We start from the raw sequence: 22,457 nt of genomic DNA on the forward strand, positions 1-22,457 counted from the left end.
ATGACGTAAAGTTTGCAATTTTAGAATATACCTTTAAAAAAATATTATAGCTAGGAGTCCTACACAATTTTTTTTGTGAATGAGGATGCTCATATTCGCAATTCGTGGAAGACAACCAGGTTTTATTGAAAATTAACGCACTACATTCAAGCTAAACTCCTCTGCAAAACCAGAGACGTCTCACCTTATATGTTAACTGAATTTCTTGCGCTGTTTTTTTTTGGTGTTGGCAGTTACATTTTGTGATTTTTATACAAATAAGTGAATGAAAAATGAGTTTTTATTGCTGTGTGCGTCGCAATATTTGCAAACTTTTACAAGGGCTTTGCAAGGAGAAACGTTAACCACTAATTTATATAATTCAAATCTTTGACGTCATAGGGACCTTGTTTTATCGAGGAACAAGTTTACTGTTTTGTTCTTGTGGGCTTTAGCTTCCTTATTTGTCCAATCATAAGTGTTTACGTAAAATTGCAAAAATTGATGTCATAAATAGCACTTTTTGTTAACAATGCTTGATTCATGACCTTATCAATTCGTTTTATCGTTTTGATCAAGGCGACTTTTCTGTGCAAAAACAAGCTCTTTGTTCTCTTGAACTAAATATACTGAACATTTTATGGAGGCCGGTCTACTTTCAGTCTTAAATCAATGCGCAGTGCAAAATAAGTTGCCGACCTCTGTCAAAAATTACTAATACTTTCGCATTATAATTCCGAAAATATATTTTACAAAATTGGTCGAACAAAATAACGCTAGCCCAAAAGTGCCGTACCCTCTCCCCGTGATGTGTAATAACCCCAACCTATTACTTTCCAAAATATGTTTAATTTTTACACCACTTTTCAAATATACATCATTTAAAACTTGTCAACAATTTATATTTGTTTACAAATTATTGTGTTTGCAAATCGCAAAATATTGACAGGCTGGAAAGAATTTCATTAAACATCATCAATAACACTATTTGCCAAGAGCCCCTTGTATAGAAGAAAACATAAGGCGTTTGTATTGAAAAACACTTTACAACTATTTGCTAAATTTTATTTGCCGAACGGAGAAAAATATTGACATTTGTTTGTGTAGCAAACCTTACGTAACAAACAGTTTGATCTGTCAACCAGGTCGTATTTGCTAACACGCAAACCTCAAATATATTTGTTCAAATGCGTACGTAACTAAAGAAGGAGTAATGCGGATAGGGTGAAAACGCCAGTTCATGTTAAAAGTATACCTTGAAGTAGAAATTGCTGCAAATGGTGAAATGGCTGAAGGTGTCAACAGGTCATAAAACACTCCCGACAAGGAATATCCTGTACCCGGTAAATTGGCTTACGGCTTTCGTTCGTATTTCGTACGAACTAGTGCCGTTTTCGGCCTGCTGGTGCAATCGCGATAATCCAGACTGGTTATTTTATAGGGCATAAGCCGCAGCAGGCCGTTCACTCTGTGAACTACCCGTCTAGTTATCAGCGGTTGGCGACTTGTTTGTACAAAGCCGCGTCGCTTCGCCAAAGGTCGACTGAACTCAGTATGTCGATCACGCACTGGTGTTGGGTCGATATCCACCCCACTGCTAAAGTTCGTATACACGTAGTGTGGCGACGGGTGAGTTTGTTTTGGTGGATTTCCTTGAAACGAAACTGCTGCGTCTTTCATGATACGGCAAAACATGTTGTGGTGGCCTGTCAACGACAATAATGACCTACATTATTTGTGGCGCCACAAAAGACATTCGAAGGCGCGCACTTCCAACCGCGATTTTTTAAATGTCAGGTTTCAGAAAATTCTCTAACAAAAAGGGGATACATATTAGTTTATTGTAATGACCTAGAACCCACCCAGGGAATAACAACATCGCTTTACATTCACAAAAGGAAGGCCTACTCAGTTTGTTATTTACCAGCCAGTATATTGCTATAAACTGGCGTTTTACGACGAACTAGGTTATGTTTTTCTAAGACGGCATAGTTGTTTCCGTTTGGGTTTAGCTCAAGGTTGTATTGTTATATATTTTAAGCGCGCCCAAATGACGCACATTGTCAAACCAGAGCTGTGAATGTCACATTGAACTACTGTTTTATTCTCTCGACGCCCGACGGTCGCTTAGGCCTGTGGAATTTAGAGGAAAATCATTTTTACGCACACAACTGTCACCGATCTCTACAAGTGGACTGTATGACGTGTATAGTGATATTATCCCCTTTCATTCTTTCGCCACAAATATTTATAGGTTTCGGGACAGGATGATGCAATTCAGCGTTAGATGAAGTTCAGGAGCTTTAATGAACGCCTGAGGTGTTTTCAGGGAAAAGGTAGGGTAAATTATAAAGATAACCTACGCAATTTCTGTCGATAGTGTTTACTCAGCTCTGTTACGTTGGTCAGTTCCAAAATAAGTGATATTTCCCTAATTGTTTTGCACAGCGACTGAAAAAGTTTGAAGTAGAAGGGCAGCGTAGTTTACGAGATAGTAAAACCAGATATATTTTAAGCAGCAAAGTGAAAATATACATACCCAAATGTTTGGCAAACCATTTTCAAAGTTGAAGTGAAATATTTCATAGTCATTTTTAACCAAAAATTTATCTCGAAGATGCACGATTTCCGTATGTATTTAAACGAAATCGTCGGCCCGTGACCACGCTCCAATCAGCTGTGATGAGCGTGATTTCTTTGTTTTGCTCAAGCGCAGCAGAGCGTGGCGAAGGTTATATATGGTTAATGGCCAAAAGCGATAGGGCAGTTTTGCGTCACTTCAATCTCAATGCGTCAGTCGCTTCGGCAGTACATGTACTAAAATTGTACTTGTTACGTAATTCGGCAATTTTCCAAAATTGTTCCAGTGTCGCATGTTTTCTCCTGATAAGATGTAGGAATCGGTATGGTACGTAAGCATATGGGAAAGGAAATGTTTGGGCTTCCCTTATTGTCATTCGCAGCTGTCTTGTCTATCGTGACCGCTTTTCGACTAGTTTCCGTTTAGGCGTTTAGTGAGATCATAACTCGATCCACAGAGGGCCATCGATGTATGTAAGCTGTTACAAAAACATAGGGACATTCAGACGTCTAAACGCATTTAACCTTATTGAATAGTGTAACGTTGTTGTAGCCTACTATTATTTTTTGTTTGCCAATGACTGAGAGGAAAGTTAAGCATTACAAATAAAATAGATGGGAAACCATGCGACCTTATTATATTAGGTTTAACTTTAAACAGTACAAAAAAGTATAAATCATCTATAACCAATGTTATAAAACATCCTGTGCTCTTTTGGTACCGTAGTTATAAGTTGAACAATATAATCATGAAAAAATTATTTAAATATAGCAGTCTAGCAGTGTGGTTCACAGGCCTTACAAACTTTATAAGATCTATATAATTTAATTTTAGCAATTAAGTAACTAGCTTTTACTCAATTTTAAACCTAACACAAATACTAATTCTGATGGTATAACTATATATGTATAAGTGTATAATCTTCACACCAACCTTAATTTTAAGGTAAACTTATATATTTATATATACTTAAATACAATGCCTGGTATGCATTAGGCAAACTAAAATAAATGATAATTTGAGACTCAACACACCGCTGAAAAAGCTGAGTCCAGCTCACTGCTAAAAGGTCACAATGGAATCTGTTGGCGATTATGAGTTCAACAAGTCCGACCTTATCGGCCATGGTGCTTTTGCACTTGTCTACAAAGGCCGCCATAAAAAGGTAAGCATTTTTTTTTCTATTGGTGTTTATTTTAGTGTAATGTTTTTGTAAGACGTCTTTTATATGCTTTGATTTAAATCTTTTGTTAAAATTATTATAAATTAAGGTACTACAAATTTTTAACCATTTCCACTGTTCTTATCTGAATCTCTTGTTATGTAAAGATTTACTAATATATATATTAAGGTATGATTAATTAAGCGCTGGTCTAGAATCCTACCACATTTCCGTGAGGTTGTGGATGTCGCTAACATTATTTGGGTTATGGTGCGAGTTAGTGTCTTGGTGGGTCAAGTATTATTATTATTTTTTCCCATATTGATTTCTCCATTGCAATTTAAGATTTATTTTTTTTTGGTTTTGGTTACTATAAAAAAGGGTGAGAATTGTAGACCAACATTATGATTTATCAAATTGTTTTTTAGTTGATATTAAATATTTCTAAAAAGTAAATTTTACTTTGATGTTTTGCTTTGTAACAGAGAAAAGAAAAAGTGGTTGCTATAAAATGCATAAACAAGAAAAAAGTTGGAAGAGCCCAAACAGTTTTGGATAAGGAGATACAAATCTTAAAGGTTCATTTGAATGAGTCAGTTCATAAGCTACATTAATTTTATAAAGATAATTATAGACTGATCATACTATCATGTGGGACTATTAAAATATATATTTAAGTGTAATACATGAATATGTGATATTATAATTGTTGCATGTAAATTTAATATATCCCTTATAATTTTTTATCAGGAATTGTTTTATTTAAAAGTTCTGCATATTGGCGTTTTAAACAAGGATAGTATATTTTAATTTGGATTTTTTATAGAAGTTTATTTTGTATTGTCTACATGTATTTTTATTGTGTTTGACAATATTAATTTTGATTTATTCTATTTTAGGGTTTGCAACATGACAACATTGTCCAGCTATATGAGTGCAAGGTAATTAAATTGAGCATTATATATGTCACATTTTGCATTATATATTAAAAACTAACCTCTCTGTTAAATTTCCACATTTGTAAACTGAGTTTAAGACATTAGATTCCATTAATGAAACAATATATCACCGGAAGTGAAATTTAAGGGCATCAAGACAAAGTTATTTTAATCATTCATTTGCATTCATACACACAAATTTGCTGCCATAATATGTCACAAGTAATCATCTTCAGGCTCCATATATAGACATGTTTTAATTAGGGATGTTCAAAGTAGAATATCGAATCCAATTCTGCCGTTTATTTCGGGTAATTGGAACCGATATAATTTAATGTTTTACCGCCGATTGTTGCGCCTAATTGTACAAACGCGTGTGGTAAGTTGGCCTGTCGCTGCGGCTTGCTTTAAATGTAACCTGGTAGTGCAGTGTCAGCGTTTTTTTCGGGCGACCAATTACCGCGTCTCGCGATAACGTTCGTCTAATAATTAAGTGTCAATCAAGCATTATTGGGCGAGCGACTAACGTGTGATGTCTGGTGTGGAGTTCGCAATTGCCCTAAATGCGTTAAGTTGCAAAAGTAATATTACGTTGTAAAACGTGCTGGCCGTCTACAAAATGCGCTATAGGGTCACTTAAGGTCAACTTTAGGCTAATATTCAGCGAGGTTATGCAGTTATGAACAGCGTAATTGTCAAGAATTCGTTATGTCAATAGTAACTTTGTATTCTTTGCAGTACATTATTTGACTGCATAACATATCATGTTAGTCAAAAAAGAAGCACTAAAACCCAACAATGCTTTAAAAAACAGGACCGAATTGCTTAAGACTTCTGTGTGCAATGTTTCATTGTACTCACTATTGGCAAAAATATAAGTTTTGGCAACAACCTGGACAGTTGATATAATACAGTTTATAGAACTGCTTCAAATGACAGTTGTTAAGAATGTTAAACATATGGAAGATTTTTTTATTATAATGTACACATGTTAGCAAATTGTTTGGGCGATTTATTGCTGTGATTGTGGGCCCTGTGGGGTAGATTAAGATTAATCCCTTCCCCCAAACAAAACCAAGGTTAGATAATTCAATAAAAATATACTAGGATTCGATATTCTGGATTCGTTATTCTAGATTCGAAACCTATTATTCTAGAATACCTTGGGATTCTACTTTGAACATCCCTAGTTTTAATACAAATTTGGCATTACACTGTTATGAAACTTCATAGTCCCACATAAAGTTAGCATTTATTTATTTTTTATTGAGTTACTTCAGTTTGTAAGTACTTGTCCAACAACATTTATTCACATAGTGTTTTAATTAAATATATACATTCTGTGTTGTCTAAATTTTATTTTAATGTCTGTTACAGGAATCTTCTCTCATCGTTTACTTGGTTATGGAGGTTTGTAAATGCACCCTTTGATCCTCTGTTCACTTTTTTGACTTTGTCTAGAAAACAGTTGGTTATGTTCTCGTAATTTTCCGCTCAGTTGTTTTGCTTTGTGTCAATGAGGCCATCTGCTAAGCTTGTTGTTATTATTTATTGATAAAGCCAGCTTAATCACCGGTCTGAGCATATGCTCTGCTCTGACTTCTGTATTATGAACACTGTCAAATAAAATTAAATATTTATATTCATATTCATATCTGTATTTGTAAATACTATATCACCAATGCTTGAAAATTTTACAAAAAAAATAATAAATAGAAGTAACCAAAATCTACTGTTGACTTTTAGTTTGTACACTTTTTCATGTTTAGTTGTTTTTAACTGAGAACTGTTTTCTATTTTAAAAAAAATAATAAACCTTTTTTTGCAGTACTGCAATGGAGGCGATCTAGCTGACTACTTGCAAGGTAAAGTTCTGAACCATTTTAATTAAACCAAAAAATATTCACCTTAAGCCAAAGTGCCCTTGAACCTGTCTGACCTCTTCAGCAAAGTTTTATTGCTTTACAGCCAAAGGCACTTTGAGCGAAGATACAATCAGGATCTTTTTGCGCCAAATCATGGCGGCCATGGCTGCGCTGCAGTCCAAGGGAATTCTGCACCGCGACCTTAAACCACAGAACTTGTTGCTCAACTACAAAAACCCAAAGCCAGCACCACATGAAATCACAATCAAAATAGGTAAATCCTTGAAAAAAAGAAAACTTATGAAAATATATATTTTTCAGTTTATCTAAATTGTGTATATTTCAACATGGCAACCTTTTATTGCTATATATCAGAAGTTTATATCTTATAGCTTGAGTGTGAATCTATTAAAATAACTTTGTTAGTTTATGAATAAAATAAAGAATTGTTTATTTACTGATTACTTAAACCGTTTATAGTCAAGAAATAGCACAAAGGAATGTTTCGGAGTAATGGGTTACAGGATGTTGTTAGTTACTACGTTTGCCATAGTACAACAAACCCTAGTAGCCCATACAGCATGAATGTGGCGTGATTAGAAGCGATTTGTTTTGATCTGACATCATGCACACATATGACACATTGCTGAACGTAGGGCTTCAGTATTTCAAACATGCCATTTGGGTTTTGTCATTTTTGCTATGTCATCTGAAAATATATTTTGCTTGGTGTCTCGGCAGCTCAAAGTGCTTAAACCACTACCTGTTTTTGTAGTCTAGGTTATGCTCTCTTATTTTCAACTTAAATTTGACACGATTGCTTTATAAAATTCAGCTAAATACATTGTGACATGTGTTTATGTAAATTTTAGCTAAACAACTTTTTTTATTAAATCAAAGCTCTTTTTATTGTCTTTTAGCTGACTTTGGCTTTGCAAGATACCTTCAAAATAACATGATGGCAGCTACTTTATGTGGTTCACCAATGTACATGGTAGGAATTTATAATTCTACTTATTTTATTGTTACCCAATTTCTATTGATGCATTACTGTACACATAATTAGGTCACCAGCCAGTTTTGGATATTGCAAAAGATTAATTTTACTTTGGATATTGCATTAATGTAAATGTAGCTGTAAATGTAAGACACTTAATTTAATATTGTGTGATATTTTTAAAAAACATTTAAAGGCTTCTTTTGCCTAAAAAGGTAATTCACAAAGTGCCAATTTCTATATCAGCTGATCAAGTTATCTATCTTTGATTTGCTGACCTTTGGCTGACAATTTCTGTCAAATGTTTAAACATGTTCTTTAACATTGCCCCAGGCAAAACCTTAAACTTTTTCTATGGTGCAATCAAATTGTCTTTGCAGGCTTTGTTGCAGTATACCTGCAAAGTCATGCCACTGTTGCCAAAATAATAGCATAAATATTTGTTTTACCCATAAACAATACATTGCACATGCAGTCTTAATTGCAACTTGATACTTTATTGACAGATATTTTCGCCTGCATATAATTCAGTCATGAATCACTTTTAATTTAATTTAATATCAAAGCCATCTTTTAGAAGTCGAAATGCAAGTTTTAGGAATAAACAACAGATTAACACTCATCACAATTTGATTATAAAATTAATTTAAATAATTTTTTAAACAAGGGTGATTAATTTTGTTCTTCAATAGAGACATTTATATTTGGGGATTCTATTTTCATATTGTCACTCTCACAGATAAACACAAACATTTAGCTCTATAAGCCAACCTTTTATTTGCAATTAACTATTAGAAATCTAATTGGTTCTTCCAGATGATTTTAATATACTGTCACATACACTTTCTAAAAGCTAATCAAGCAACTAATACAACCTGGTACTAATATGATATATTTTGTTAGTTAAGGTTAGTTAAATGACATCATTATAGTATAGTTTAGTTAAATTAACACACCTTGGTTTCAGGCTCCTGAGGTTATTACTTCGCAACATTATGATGCCAAAGCAGACCTGTGGAGCATTGGCACGATTGTCTACCAGTGCCTTGTTGGTAGAGCCCCATTTCAGGTAACAAAACTCATCCATTATATCTGTGTGTTCACTATGTTAAGTGCTTGTGAGTTTAAGATAAACTTCCTTTTTTCTAAGACGATTTCTGTATTAGTAAAACTTGGTTAATTTGGTTTATCCAAGAGGTGCGGAAACTGCAACTCAGTTACAATATAGTACAAATTGACAGACAGTTTATATTTTTTTATTAGATCCATTCCATATAAACTTAATTGTGGCAAAATATTGTTTTTATGGCTTTAAGTCAACGTAATGCAGCTCTTAAATCACCCAACTTCAACTGCAGCTTGCATGCTCTTGGTTTATACCAGATATACTTTTAAACAGGAATAACTATTTCACTTTGTGTTTTACTTTAATGCTTATTTACCAAGTCATACCGATTACAGGCAAGCACTCCACAGGAACTTAGAAACATCTATGAAAGAAGTCAGCGAGTTGTTCCAAGGTAAACCATATATTCTGCATGTCTGTTTTACTTGTTTATTGCTGCATATTTACTGATGGCACTCATAATAATACTAAATCACTTTTCAATTATAAATTTCTTCACTCTGTTTGTTTTAACTTCCAAGCACTTATTAATCTTGTTGCCTGTAAATCTTTTATCTGCTCTTAAACCGCCAGCGTTTTGTAAGATTAGTTATGTCATAGTTATGACATGTGAGAATTATGTCCTGCTGTATTGAAAACACCCACATGGTAATGTAATTAGCCATTAGTAGTTAGGTAATGTTGCAATGTCAAACCAGTTACCGTTTTATTTTTCATGTCACAGGTTATATTAATTTCTATGTTCTATTCTGTGTGCCGATTTTTCAGCTGTATTTCAGTTTAGGATTTTTTTCATTTATCTTGAAAAATAATTTCTATTAACTTTAGATTGTTTGTATGACAGATATGCTAATAATTGTCTGTCATATGTTTACCACTGTATATGCTGGTTTTAAGGTGTTATTAACAGTATAAGTCCCAGCCAAACTTCCCCTTGCAGTGGTAGTTTCAGTTTTTTGTTTCGGGAAGTTTCTCATTTAACAAGCAATGCAATCAATTTAGAATGACTTTCAGAATTACACCATGTATGTTGCAACATTGTATGCATAAATAGGTGCAAGCCAACATTTTATGAGTAGTTGTTTAGTAAAACCTGTTTTAACTGAATAGAAAGGGTGTCTTAATTTATTGGTATATATTTATTGAAATTAAGTAAGGAAATATAAGTTAAATAGATATATTTATGAGGTTTAAGGTACCACCTAAAGGGTTTTAAGGAACCAAAAATAGTATTTTAGTTATTCTTTGTTCTACTGTGTTTCATAGTGCAGAATAGATTTTATATATCAATCAACCTGCAGAGATATTGATTTGTTTACCAACAGCCTTGTTTAAAACAGAATACCCCCTGGAACGTCACCCGAGCTAAAAGACCTCCTCTTAAAGTTACTGAGAAAAAATATCAAAGAGCGGATTGGGTTTCAAGAATTTTTCGACCACCCCTTTGTAGCTATGCAATCAAGCCAAAGCAAACAATGTGAGCTATTAATATCTATCATAAAGTGTAAACAAAGTGGATAATGTTATTGTTTAATTTAGTATAAAACTACAAAGGCTAATAAAGACTAATCCTAAAAAATATGTTTTGAATTTTTAAGAACATTAATTAACATTTAGATCTATTACTATTTCATTTGTTGAAACAAGACCTTTCTGTTAAATAAGTAATAATTGGATATTGTTTAATTGTAGCTTCTCCTGTGCCAGTCCCTGTACGATTTACAGCATCTGAATCAAGTCCCTTGTCAAGCAACAACTCTGACCCTCGATCAGTAATTCCTGTATCGCCTAAAGAAGTATGTGGATACCTTGAAAAAGATTTACGAAATTCTTTATTTTTTAAACACAAAATTCATCTACATTTTTCTCTCATAAATGGATTTTCAGTGCTTTTAAAATATCTATAGGCTGATAAATGGTTTTGTGTTATTTTTAGTGTTGACTGGTAGATAATAATTTTTGTTAGTGGAGGGATTAATAAATTATTTTATTTCCTTGTATATATATGGCTATATTCTACTTGAAATGCCATTACTCTTTGACCAGTTTCACTTTTGTTTTCACATTATAGTTTTTTTAGAATTGCTTAGATGATAAAGGTCTACCAATTGCAGTCTTAGTAATGACAGCTTTTTAAGATTACTTTTTGTTTTTATTTTATTTTATTCATTTTCTTTCAGTTGGAAATACCTGATGAGTCTGGTCTTACAATGTCTTTGATTAGCAACTCAAGTAAAGAGTCCGAGGACTTTGTTATCGTTTCACATCCTTTGGATGGTTCCTGTAAGTACCTAAAGATTCAAATGTTTAGTTTTGTGAAAACCCTTGTCCCTTATTTATAAAACAAATATATTAATTTAGAGGTTTTTTTATTTTTAGTTTAGCCTTTACTGAAAGATTCAGCCCGTGTCTTGCAAGCCAGATGTGGCTTTTTTAATCATGGTATCTGGTTTACGAATAAATCTAAGTTGATTTTTCGCAGCACAATTCTAACAAAATGGATACTCAAGTCATTTCTCCCACTCCCACCAAGCTATATACTTTTTTTTCCCATTTGAACTATGTTGGTCGAAAACATTTTAATTTTTTTCCAACCATACTTATTTTAGCCCGTTTGAAGGAAATCTTTGTTGCATAAAGGCTTGTTCGGTTTGTGTAACATGGCACTCCATATAACAATTTTTTTGTCTTGCCTCCTGCATATCTCTTCGTTTTTTCCAATATATACAGAACATTAAGAGTACTGCAGCTCAGTTCTTCATTTTTTGCCAACCTAACCTAGGTGTTAACAAATGTATAAGTGTATATGCCTTCCAAGAAAATACAGTTAAAAATATGTAGCTTCAATAGCTTTCTAAGTTCCCTCATATAAGGTATGAGACTTATTTTCTCTTAACCATATACTTTGGTAGACCTATAAAGGTTTTAATTATATGCCAATTAGGCAACTAAAGTGTTATTGATTTATTTTACTACTGCCATGTTCACTATAATTCATTTTTGGATGTTGTTATTGATTTACTGCCAAGGTTACAGCGTAATATAAGCCCTCGTAGCACATTGTTGTTCCTTTAAAAGCGGAACTGGATTTCTACATAAACTGAATTAGGCTTCACTCTAATGAGCCCCGTTTGCTTCATATTAGATGGTATTCTTCACTTTAATTGCATGTATAAAACAAATAAAGTCACACTTTACTGCTATCTTCTGCTCTTAAACTGGTTAGACTTATGAAAAAGAAACTTTTTTTTCTGTATTATACATTTAGAGTAGTGAGTGACTGGGTGGGGCAACATCTTGCAACAAGTTGGAGCTATAATATAAAAACAATTAAATCCTATGAAAAAAGTCTAGTTTAAAAAAACGTACAATTTTAGTCATTTTTAAAAATTCAATTTATCCCAACTTTAAACTCGTGCTTATTTTAGATCACTTGATAAATGTATGTTTTAAATGTCCCTGATCCCTTTGTTTACTCTGCGATTAACCAAACAGAGGAATTTCCTAGTGCTCTTGTCATCAGCTGTTGAGTATATTGCCACTACATCGAGTACTGTTCCCCTACATCACTTGGTACTTGAGATTTCTGTAGTTTTTGTTAAATTCCCATGTGAAGTGGATGTTTGTGTTTCTGTCTGAATCTTTTTCGGAGCTGTTAGTTTTAACAATGTTAGTTGCTGCAAATGTGCGACTTACTCCTTTGGAAATGTTGAATTAGTTTGATTTTCTTTATCACGATTATCCCTGTCAGATAGCTATTTTTAGTAATATTTAAATGTCTCATAACCTTCCTAATTTATTAAAAAAACATGCTCAAACATGCTTTATAATACCAAATTGCACTAACTCCTTTAAATGTAAACCAGTTAGGTTTGCAAACTGATTTAACCAATCTTCTACTTTTGTTTGTACAGCTGAAACCAACGAGCAGAACAACAACACCGCTAACAAGTCGCACAGAAGAAGGCCTCGCACTTCCAGCAACACCGGCAGAAACAGTCCGCTCTCCTATATATCCTCCTCTCCCAAGCTGTCCTACGGAGGCCGCAGAAGATCCCTGGCGACCCCGCCCCCTTCGACCCCGCCCACCTCTCGCAGGAGCAGCCAGGTGGCGCTCTTGAGCGCTCGAAAGGGCTCCCTTCCCTCCGTGCGTTACTCTTCGTCTCCGACGGAAGTAATTCGAAAATCGAGCAAGTCGGACTTGGTCCAGCATCCATCGCCCACTCCTATTCCTGTACCCACTCAGGTAAGTTTATATCGATTTTGGAGTACTTTAATAGGCACAAATGCACATAAGCGCGAATTTTTTTTTTTCAATTTTATTAACTTTGAGATATGGCTTTAACATACCACAATAAAAGAGCGTAAAATAAAGCGGCCAACGACTAAAATCGGTCGTAAACGAAGGCGATATAAATTAGTTGTAATCCCAGCCTTGCCCTTATTAAAAAATGTTTTTAATTTGCACTTTTTGTAGGAATGTGACATTTCGTTTAAATAAAAGAGGTCATACATTTTAAAATATTTTCAAGCATGCGCTCTACGTAAGAAATCGTTTCAAAATCTAAACAGTAACACTGTTTTACCAATCCGCTTTTACAGGTGGAAAACTTCGAGAAAATGGAGAGGCGCCACTCGCAGTCCTCCAGTATTGGCACCCCCTCACCCCGGGGGGTAACAGGTACCCCAGAGGCCCCTGTCGGTGGTAAACAGGCGTCGCCCGACGAGGGAAGCCAGAATGTGTTTTCCAGTAGGAGACAGAGGCTATCGGGAGTCAGCAAGCCTGGAGAGTGCTCGACCATAATGGAGAACCCAACCGACGGTGGGTATATTGTTTATTTGTTATCAAAGCGTAAATTAGAATTGTTTAAGAGTGTGTTGCCTGACGTTTCTACTGCACCCAGATCGTTTATTGCACCCAGGTCGTTTATGTTGTACACTTAAATATCTCAATTGCTTTTTGTGTTGATATTACGCATGGGGACGTAATCAGCGGTAAAAAAACTTTATAAACGGCGCGAATAGTGAAGATAAATAATAACCCCCGAAAACTATATAAAAATCTTCCGCAACTGAACAAATTTCCTGAAAAAGATTATTTCGTTTTTTTAAGTCAGATTTCCTGTGCCATCTTACGAAATTAAATTTCTACACGCTTTGCAAAAGTTTTGCTCAATTAAATGATTATCTGCCTTCTATTAAACAGAAATCTCGTTTTATTTTTGTAGAAAACAGCAACCCGACATCTTCGCCCGCCTCCCGCCGAAAGCACGACACTTCAGGAAATCACGCTACCATGAGCAAAGCGCAGACGGTTCCCGACCTAATACAGTACGGCAAGATGCAACAAGTCGGCCCTTTAATGAGGTAGGCCGCAATATTCCGCCGCGCTTCATGAATATTAGATACGTGCAATAACGCCATAAAGATTTGCGGCCGTGTCAAAGGCAGAGGGTGAACAATGAGTTGGTTTATATGTCAGACAGGTTTTGTTGCGTTTCTGATGTTTGAGGATGTTGTTGACACAAATTCTATGGGAACTACACAGTTGGGCCGCTCAATGCTCAATATGTTTCGTCTTTTTTAATCTGCCGATTGAGTAAATGTTCAAAAAGATGTATGAATTTAGTAAATGCAAAACATCCCCAAGGGATTTGAAATATTAACCTAACATTTATGTAATTACTGCTTTATTCAAAGTTAAACCTTATGTGTTTTTTTGCAAATTGACTAATCTCATTTAACCTACTTAGGTGCCACAGTTCGAACCGGTTGTCTGACCAAGTTATGCGAATGCTGTTCAACTCGAAACAAAACGTGCTGATGGCTGGCTCACCTAACGCCGTTTCCGCCGGGTAAGGTCTTAAAATTATTTAAATTAACCGAAGGCTAGCCTAGAGTTGTAAACACTTTTTCTATCCAATAGTTATATGTTTGTGCTCATTAGTATCAAATACTAATTTTAAACCGGAATAGACTTACCTGTGAAACATTTCACGGCGCTGGTCTAATATCCTTCCACAAATATTAAATCAACGCACAATATTTGGGTTAGGTTTGCGAGTTAGCGTTTGGGTGTGGGTGGGTCAAGTATTATTATATTCATTGTTTAATAATAATACTTGACCCACCCTAACCCAAAACGCTAACGCGCACCCCAACCCAAATAGTGTGCGTTGTGAGAGTTGTGTTAGGATTCTAGACCAGCGTCCATTTCACTCATTGGAAACAAAGAATAATTCAAACGGGGCTTCAAATCAAAAATAAATTCGTGCTGTTTTGTTTTTCCAGAATGGCGCTTGGTCTGTCGCGAAAGGAAATCGAAAAGTTACAAGCGAACGCAGGTAAGACGTTGTCAAATAGCGGTTTTTCTCTTAACTAAAAGTACTGTTGGTATATAATTAGGTACATGCGGAGTCAATTAAACCGAACAGAGTTTAAATCCCTAGTCCGATTATGGCCAAATGTGCCGATTTTGTTGAGTACCGAGTCCGGCTCCAACTCAAATCTGTGTTTAACCCATTTAAAGCCTGTGTTTAATCCACTTAGGTAACTAAAATAAGGTAGATGTTCAACCGCAGAATTTACTTAAAGGGATTAGGGGTGTCATATAATTCATCCACCTACAAATACGTGGTTGGCAAATATTCTACCAATGCCACTTTCACGATTTTCGGCCTTACACTTATGAGTTTGGTGCGCACGTCGGACTCGGGACTCGGGTAGTTTTACGTAAAATGGGCTAAAAAAAACAAAGTCCGCGATTAAAACCTATTCAAACGAATACTCACTTTTAGGCCGCAATCTCACGGCTAGCATTACCCCACCCAACTCACCCCCCGACGCCACCGCCCTGGCCAGGTACAACAACAAGATGAACATCTGGCCAGTGTGCGGGACACCCGGTGCCGCCAAGCTGTCCGACCAGGTCAAGCAGTTTATGCCGGCCTCTTCGCCAGGTACTTTGACCTATTTGCACCTGTTTAAGAATCTGCTTTAATGTTTGATACGTGTGGCCACCACTGCGCAAAGAAAAACAAAACACGTTGGTCCCTGAGTTGGAGCATTTGTGCTGACACTGTATTTTTTATTCACTTTTTTATTAATTTTACTTAGTTTATTATTGTGTTTTTTAGTTATTTTTTTTTAATTAAAATACCCTACTGACGTTTTTTACATAGTTGATAATACTGTTTTGGAATAAAATCTTGCAATTTTTTGCCGAGTTTCTCGCTGTTGCAGTCATCATTTTTTTCCTTTTTTCGGGGCTAATAAGTTAGCGACATTTTGCACTAATTATTTTGTACGATGCTGTAACGTTTTAAATTTGCCTTTCTAGTCGATGCAGTAGATTCTGCTGTCAGGCAAAAGGACCCCAACCGAAACTCGCAAAGTCCACCGGACCAGCAAGATATCCCAACTTCTGGCAACGTGAGTAAAATTTCCGGCGTTCGTTGTTTGCATTTAAAAACATATCCGCTCGAGTTGCACATAATTTTAGTCGGTTAGCTCTGTATAATTTAAAGGTTAGTCGTATATGCACAAACCTTAAATTAAAAAGTCCGTGACGACATGTAGAAAATTAATGTCTTATCGACCTTACGCGTCGTTTATCGGATATCCCGAGGATGTTTTCACGTTGCAGCTCAGTTTTGTTACCGAGTCGTGTGACCTAATTAGCGGCCTTCAGTTGCAAATCTCGAGGCCGCAATTGTTCTTTTTCGACTGTAAAGTTCTTTAAAAATGTGCAATCCAAAAGCATCAAAGTAAGCCTTCAATTTTATAGAAGGCGTTCAAAAAAGAAGTTGAACCAAAAGCTTGTGAAGATTTACCCTAAATTGTCAAGCCTTTTATTTTATTAAAGTATTGATTGTGTTCCCTTCGAAATAAAACATGAAAAAAGTCCCGCGTACTCTAAAACAAAAAATTGTGCGCGTAAACTCCGTACAGCCGCCGAGTCAAATTGACAAAAACGCCCAATTGTGCTTCCAACAGCAGCAGCGCTCGCACCTTACCGCCAGCCTTGTTTCGCCGCCGAACGAAGTCACCGAGTCGTCACTGCTCTTCTTCCGGCAGCTGGCCGAAGCAATCGAGGACGTGGCAGAACACCACGCGCTTCCCCTGGACAGCCAGCTCATCGCCGGCGGTTTCCTCAGCCGATCCACCGTCAAGCGACAGCACGAAGCCTTCACCGGTGACCAGCTGCACAGCGCCACGCAAGAACAGAGGTCAGTTCTGGTCGAGTTTGGTCGTTTTTACAGCATATACCGCGGCTTGAATGCCAAGAATGTGAAATGTCTATTAACTTACGTGCTATTTTTAAAATAGCTGAAGCTCTTTTTCCCGTTAGATTTTGCTTCTTCTTTTACGACTCACAACGTTTGACACCCTCATTTTGCCGTCTCCCAAAGTTAGTTTGAAGTTAATTGTTTTTGCCAATTTTCTCGCTTTTTTAAATTGTTCGTTTTTCAAGAAAGGTTGGAAAGTACCCAAGCCCTTTACTTTTATAATATTATTACTTCACGCTCGCCTAAAGGCCATGAAAGTGTCTTCCAACTTCCAACTAAACGTTTAAATTGAAAAAACACTCCATCCTAAGTTAGTAAACTGATTATTGTTACATAAAGATTGTCCATTTTCTTAAAATTAGGGATAGCGGTTGGCAAGATGCAAGTGAATTTCAAATTTTCGCTAACATTTATTACCAGTACCACCAAATTTCCTTTTGTTCAGGCAAGCGGAACAGGTCCTCCTCTACCTTCGTTCGCTTCAAGTGCTTGCCACCGCCCTGCACACCATACGTAACAAGGTCAAATCCGGTCAGCTTGTCCTGGACGCCAAGATGAAGCAGAGTGAGTTGTTTACGTTGCGATCAAACACTAGTACCGGTTCTACGTCGAAAGAGTGCTAAACGCTTGTGGCTTTTGTTATATTGTTCTTTTTGGTGAGATAAGAAGGTTTAAAATTAGTTGTTCGTGCTCCTTCACAATCTTCTTCAAACAAATTCTTAGTGTCACTTGACAATCGCTTTGTCTGTTTCTATACATATCGCATTTGAGCCAATATATAAAATAGGGTTTTTCGAAGTTTTAAAGCAAAGATGATTTACAGATTATGTTTCCTTTATTATTACAGCAAAAATAGAGTACATTTAATCACATTAAACTATCTTCCAAATAAATAAGCAACTTTTAAATCGGCAAGTACTCATTGTAGTTTTTTTGTCTGTTTTTCTCAGTTGCCATAGAAATCAACCAAAAGTACAAGTCAAGTTGCCGCAAGTGCCAAGAAGCGAAAGCCCGCTGCGACATTGGCGCACTCAAGCAGAAAAGCTTCAAGTCCGCCGACCGACTACTTTACCACTACGCAGTACACGACGTAAGTAACAAGTCTACTTTCAAATTTGGCATTTGCATCTTTTGCAAAAAACTTAATCTTGTTTTGGCCTGGGAATCTCATAGTTTAATCGAACCCTATTTTCCGCCTCCCTGATTTTCACGTGTGGTTGCTAACCCCGTGTTTTTTAGCCTAAATGAGCATACAAGCGTATGCGAATACCATCGTGCTATATTTCGTTCGCGGTTGGTACGATTGCTACCTGTATATTTTAATTTTATAAACTTTGACTTAATTTGCCTAAGTTTGTGAAACTGTTATGTTCTCTTCGTTTACCTACAGTTAGTTTAGAAACGTTCTAAATATAGTTTAAAACTAGTAACTTTATAATGATGTTACATTACAAGTCCAGCGCTTCTTAACCGCGGTGCGCCGCGCCGCCGGATAAAACATATATTTTGAGTTTCTTTTTAGGCTTAGCTCTTTAAACTCACAAGACTTGTAATGTAACATAAGGCTTATGTACACAAACTTGCAAGCAATTTAAAAGAAATATAAATATACCCGTAAAACTTGGGCTGGGTTTGCTCTCCATGTCAACAAGTGCGTCCTGACGTAAAAAAGTTTGCAAACCCTGCTTTAGTCAATCCCTTCCATATCATATCAACAATTTTCCTGCCCGCGACGTTTTTTTCAACCAAACTGTCTAATTTTGCGATTTCGTCCATTCTGTAAACGTTGTTATGTATTGTGGCTTTACAGTGCAGGACAGCTGCCCTGGACGAAATATTCGAAGGAAGCGCGCAGAAGTGTATGACCAAGTACAGACGCGCCCTCGTGCTTTTTAAGGGAATTTCCCTTGGTGCTACGGAAAACTACGACAAACAGAAGCTCGAGAAATGTAAGTTTTTTGCCTAATGTGTTAAACAATTTTGTCTCTGGTCAGTTTTGCGGAATTTAAATCAGTTACTGAATAAAGAGCAGATATTTTTTATGTGAAACCTTTAAAATAAAAACAAACCATATACTGCTGATCAATACTCTGAACAAGTTTTTTTTCAATTTTGTTCCATCTAAAACAAAAAAGTTTTACAATAGCGTTTTCTTGAAAATAGTCTATTAGATAAGTAGATAATATGATAATTTTATTGAAATTGAATAGGAACTAAAACATTTATACACAAGTGTGTACAACTGCTATCTAGCAATTTAGAATTCGTACTGACCTACTATAACGGAACACATTTAATAGAACTCCGGGAACCTTCGGAGGGGATACTCGAAATTATTTGATAAATTAAGAATCTCGTGCAAGCAAGGTCAGGGTAGAAAAACAGCTAGACTGCAGTGAGGTTCAAACTCATGTTTCTTCTTTCTCTCCTCTGAGCCTGTGCAGGGTGTAACTCAGTTGGTAAAGCATATATTTTTTTGTTAAATTTGTTTGTTTTCCCTTTTTAGACAAATCAAACGTCGAACATCGCTTGCGCCATCTTGATCGAATGTGGTCAACGCCAGTCCACTGACCCCTTGTAACCCCGCAGCACAGACACTAACCCAGAGTTACACCAAACAGTTTTGGAAAAAGAGATTTTTCTCCTCCAAGTATTTTCACGATTGTAAATTTAGTTATTTTGCTCGAATAACACAAAATGTGCTAGCACACGAAATTTACTGGTGCATATAATTTATTTAAGTTATTTCCTAACTTTTTTACAATTAGCTGAGAGATCCTTAATTTGGTAATTTTTACGAGCACGTTGCTGCGCAGTCGTTGTTGTTGTTTTGTGGTATTTTTTGCTTAACAGAGACCTACAGTGTACTATCCCTTCTAATTTTATCTTGCTTCTACGTTTAGCTCGAAAAATTACTCTCGAAAATTACTAAAAAAAAAGAAATTTCGAAAATTACTAAAAAATGCGTATTGTTGCTAAAGTAACGCTACGCAGCTTGCACTTGTAAACTGCTGCGTTGTATAAAGCTCGCATCAACCTTATTAAATACCACCACTAATTGTTTAAAACATCGACTAAACAAAAAAATAGTGTTCCATTTTATATCCAGAAAGCTGGTGTTTCTTCTTATGTCGTATACTGTGTTTCTGCGTGTGTAAGTAGTTTGTAAACCTCAATTAGATGTTGCGTTTTCTGTTTTACCATTTCCACGTTTCCGCACAGTTTTATTTGAAAGCTCCAGTGCCTGGCGTTTACCTTAAATACCTTTGTTTTTGTTTGCTCTTTCTGCTGAACTTCACACAATTTATGGGCATTTTTTGCAAAATTTTATCAGACAGCAAGCTGATCCGATGGTGTCAAATAGTATTTAGCGCAAATTGTGTTTTCTTCACTGCCATATTCACAGACAGAAAACAAACCTTTTCCTTTCCGACAACCGTTTTTGTTCGTTTGATTCGATTTTTTTGTTTACAAAACACGTTATACCTTGTTTTGTATTTTTATTGTGTCTTGTCTTGTCTCTGAAAATGTGCAATTTTAGTATGGCTTATAGGAATCCCGTTTCACCAGTGAACCTGGCCATCTTTATAACTGATCTTGATGTTTTGTTTCATGAAAATATAATTGCTATTCGACAGCCAAATTCCAACTTGTAGAAAAATCGCTTTGTGAATAATCTGTTTGTCTTGTCATCGACGTCATTTGTTGCCTTCTCTTTTAGTTTTCGCTGCACTTTGCCACAAACAAGCGTTACAAATAGAAAAGTATCTTAGACTTTCTTTTCTGCTAAAACGGTGGCTTGTTGGTAAAACTCCACGTTTTCTTTGACCGTAGTTTTTGCCGGTTTCTTCATATCAGAGCACTGTCGCTGTTGTATATTGTGTACTTTTGCGAATAATACAAATAAAACCACCCGAGATAAACAATTGCGGATGACTGCAAGCACGATTTATGGCGTTGGAATCTTGTGACAATATTCATACTAATTCTGTGTATCACATTTTATGTGAGATTTAGTTGTGCTATATTATCGAAGTGGCTGCAAAATATTATAAAAAAAACTTGAGAAAGACAGCTTGGGTGAGCGTTTGCTTGGCAAAAATAGGCTGTCTATTTTTACAGGCATGACGCACCTTTGTGTAACTTGCTTAAACGCCACTAATAACAACGTAAGTTTATAACGCTCGCTAAATCACTATTGTTTTTATACTTCTTATAGTCATAGAACAGTTTTTTGGAATTTTAGTTTTGCTCAAAAGCTCGTTTTTAGTATAGCTTATATACTTAGGCCTAACGACTGGTTATATATTGGCAAAACCTGAATAATCAACATTGGATATTTATTTTTGAGAGTTGAGTTAAGAATTGCAGCTTTCAGAACAACTAATAGATCCTTCTGTGGAGACATTAATTAAACCACTGGTAATGATTCGCTTCTCGAGGATCAACAAATAAACGATCTTGGATTGTAACACAGTAGGCAGCTTATCGCATATGGAGAGAAGGAAACTTACAACTTCTGATGGTCCGTAAAAACGTGGCACTTCTTGTTACTGTAAGACAATGTTGTTGCACATTAAAAAAAAATTATTAACTTAGGTTGTTTATTGCTTTAACGTCTGTTTTTCTGATTGATATAATTTTAACGTTTCGTTTTGTATATATCCATACGACAAGGAAGAAGCAGTTCTCAAACCATTTTGGCTTGCGTTACACCAACATACTCGATAAAATACTACTACAACTACAAAACAGTAATATCTTAACTTAACTATCACCCTTATTATAAGGCAAGGCAAAATGTGTTGCTTGAAATGCCTATTAGTAACATAAAACAATTATTTTACACGCAAAGTTTTCTGCCACCACAGAAACTGTTATTTGTCAAATCTTAAAAACCCTGTAAAAAACACTTTTTTGATTTATTAAGTAGCGTGATTCGTCATAGTTAATCTGCAGCAAATTATATCTCAATAAGGTCATGTATATATTGGGAAATCGTTTTGACAAAAATTGATATCCAAGCTCTTAAAATTATTTTTATTTTTGGTTGACATAAATATAAACCGTTGTAGATCATGTGTTCAAGTGAAACCCCAAATATGTAATTTTGGGAAACAATGCGCGATCTTATTTGGGAAAATATAATATTTATATGTCTGAAAAAGTAAATTGCAAAATTAGAACGGCTTGTATAAGAGCTGCACAAAGGTCGTGAAGGAGAAGTATAAGCAAAGGTAAAAATAGAATAATTTTCTTACCGAACGATGAGAAACTGTTTATAATTAAAAAAACAAATAACCTTAGGAATAGGATACTTACGGTTATTATTCGAAGTCGTGCAAAGAGTATTGAACTCAAATCTTAGTTTAAATACAGTAAAGAGATACCAGGATAGCCTGGTGAGAACGGAAAATTGCCTCGTAAAATAAAAACACTTTTTAACCGGTATGGCGTACCTGCGAAAATTATGTAACTGGAACGCTGTTCCGGACCGTTCAGGCTTTATTTTTGACTTACG

General features: G+C 35.6%; 1 protein-coding gene across 2 annotated transcripts; it reads left to right on the plus strand.

The window, feature by feature from the left end:
* The first annotated feature begins 3,489 nt into the window (after positions 1-3,489).
* LOC146169304 (serine/threonine-protein kinase ULK1-like) lies at positions 3,490-20,856 on the plus strand. 2 transcript variants are annotated; one of them, XM_083381420.1, is made up of 24 exons: positions 3,490-3,725; positions 4,208-4,300; positions 4,622-4,663; positions 6,038-6,070; positions 6,489-6,525; positions 6,629-6,799; positions 7,446-7,519; positions 8,490-8,591; positions 8,984-9,042; positions 9,989-10,125; positions 10,341-10,444; positions 10,829-10,931; positions 12,563-12,894; positions 13,251-13,470; positions 13,877-14,015; positions 14,402-14,503; positions 14,940-14,992; positions 15,446-15,607; positions 15,988-16,079; positions 16,644-16,876; positions 17,382-17,500; positions 17,887-18,026; positions 18,747-18,885; positions 19,443-20,856. In XM_083381420.1, exons 1-24 carry the CDS (start codon positions 3,636-3,638, stop codon positions 19,505-19,507), a joined length of 2,841 nt encoding a protein of 946 aa, XP_083237546.1. In that variant the 5' UTR covers positions 3,490-3,635; the 3' UTR covers positions 19,508-20,856. The 2 variants fall into 2 exon arrangements, with proteins under 2 accessions (XP_083237546.1, XP_083237555.1); XM_083381429.1 differs by having other exon boundaries at positions 16,647-16,876.
* The last annotated feature ends 1,601 nt before the right edge of the window (positions 20,857-22,457 follow it).

This window comes from Ascidiella aspersa, chromosome 1 (assembly GCF_963924565.1).
Source record: "Ascidiella aspersa chromosome 1, kaAscAspe10.2, whole genome shotgun sequence".
In the NCBI taxonomy this organism is placed as follows: domain Eukaryota; kingdom Metazoa; phylum Chordata; class Ascidiacea; order Phlebobranchia; family Ascidiidae; genus Ascidiella; species Ascidiella aspersa.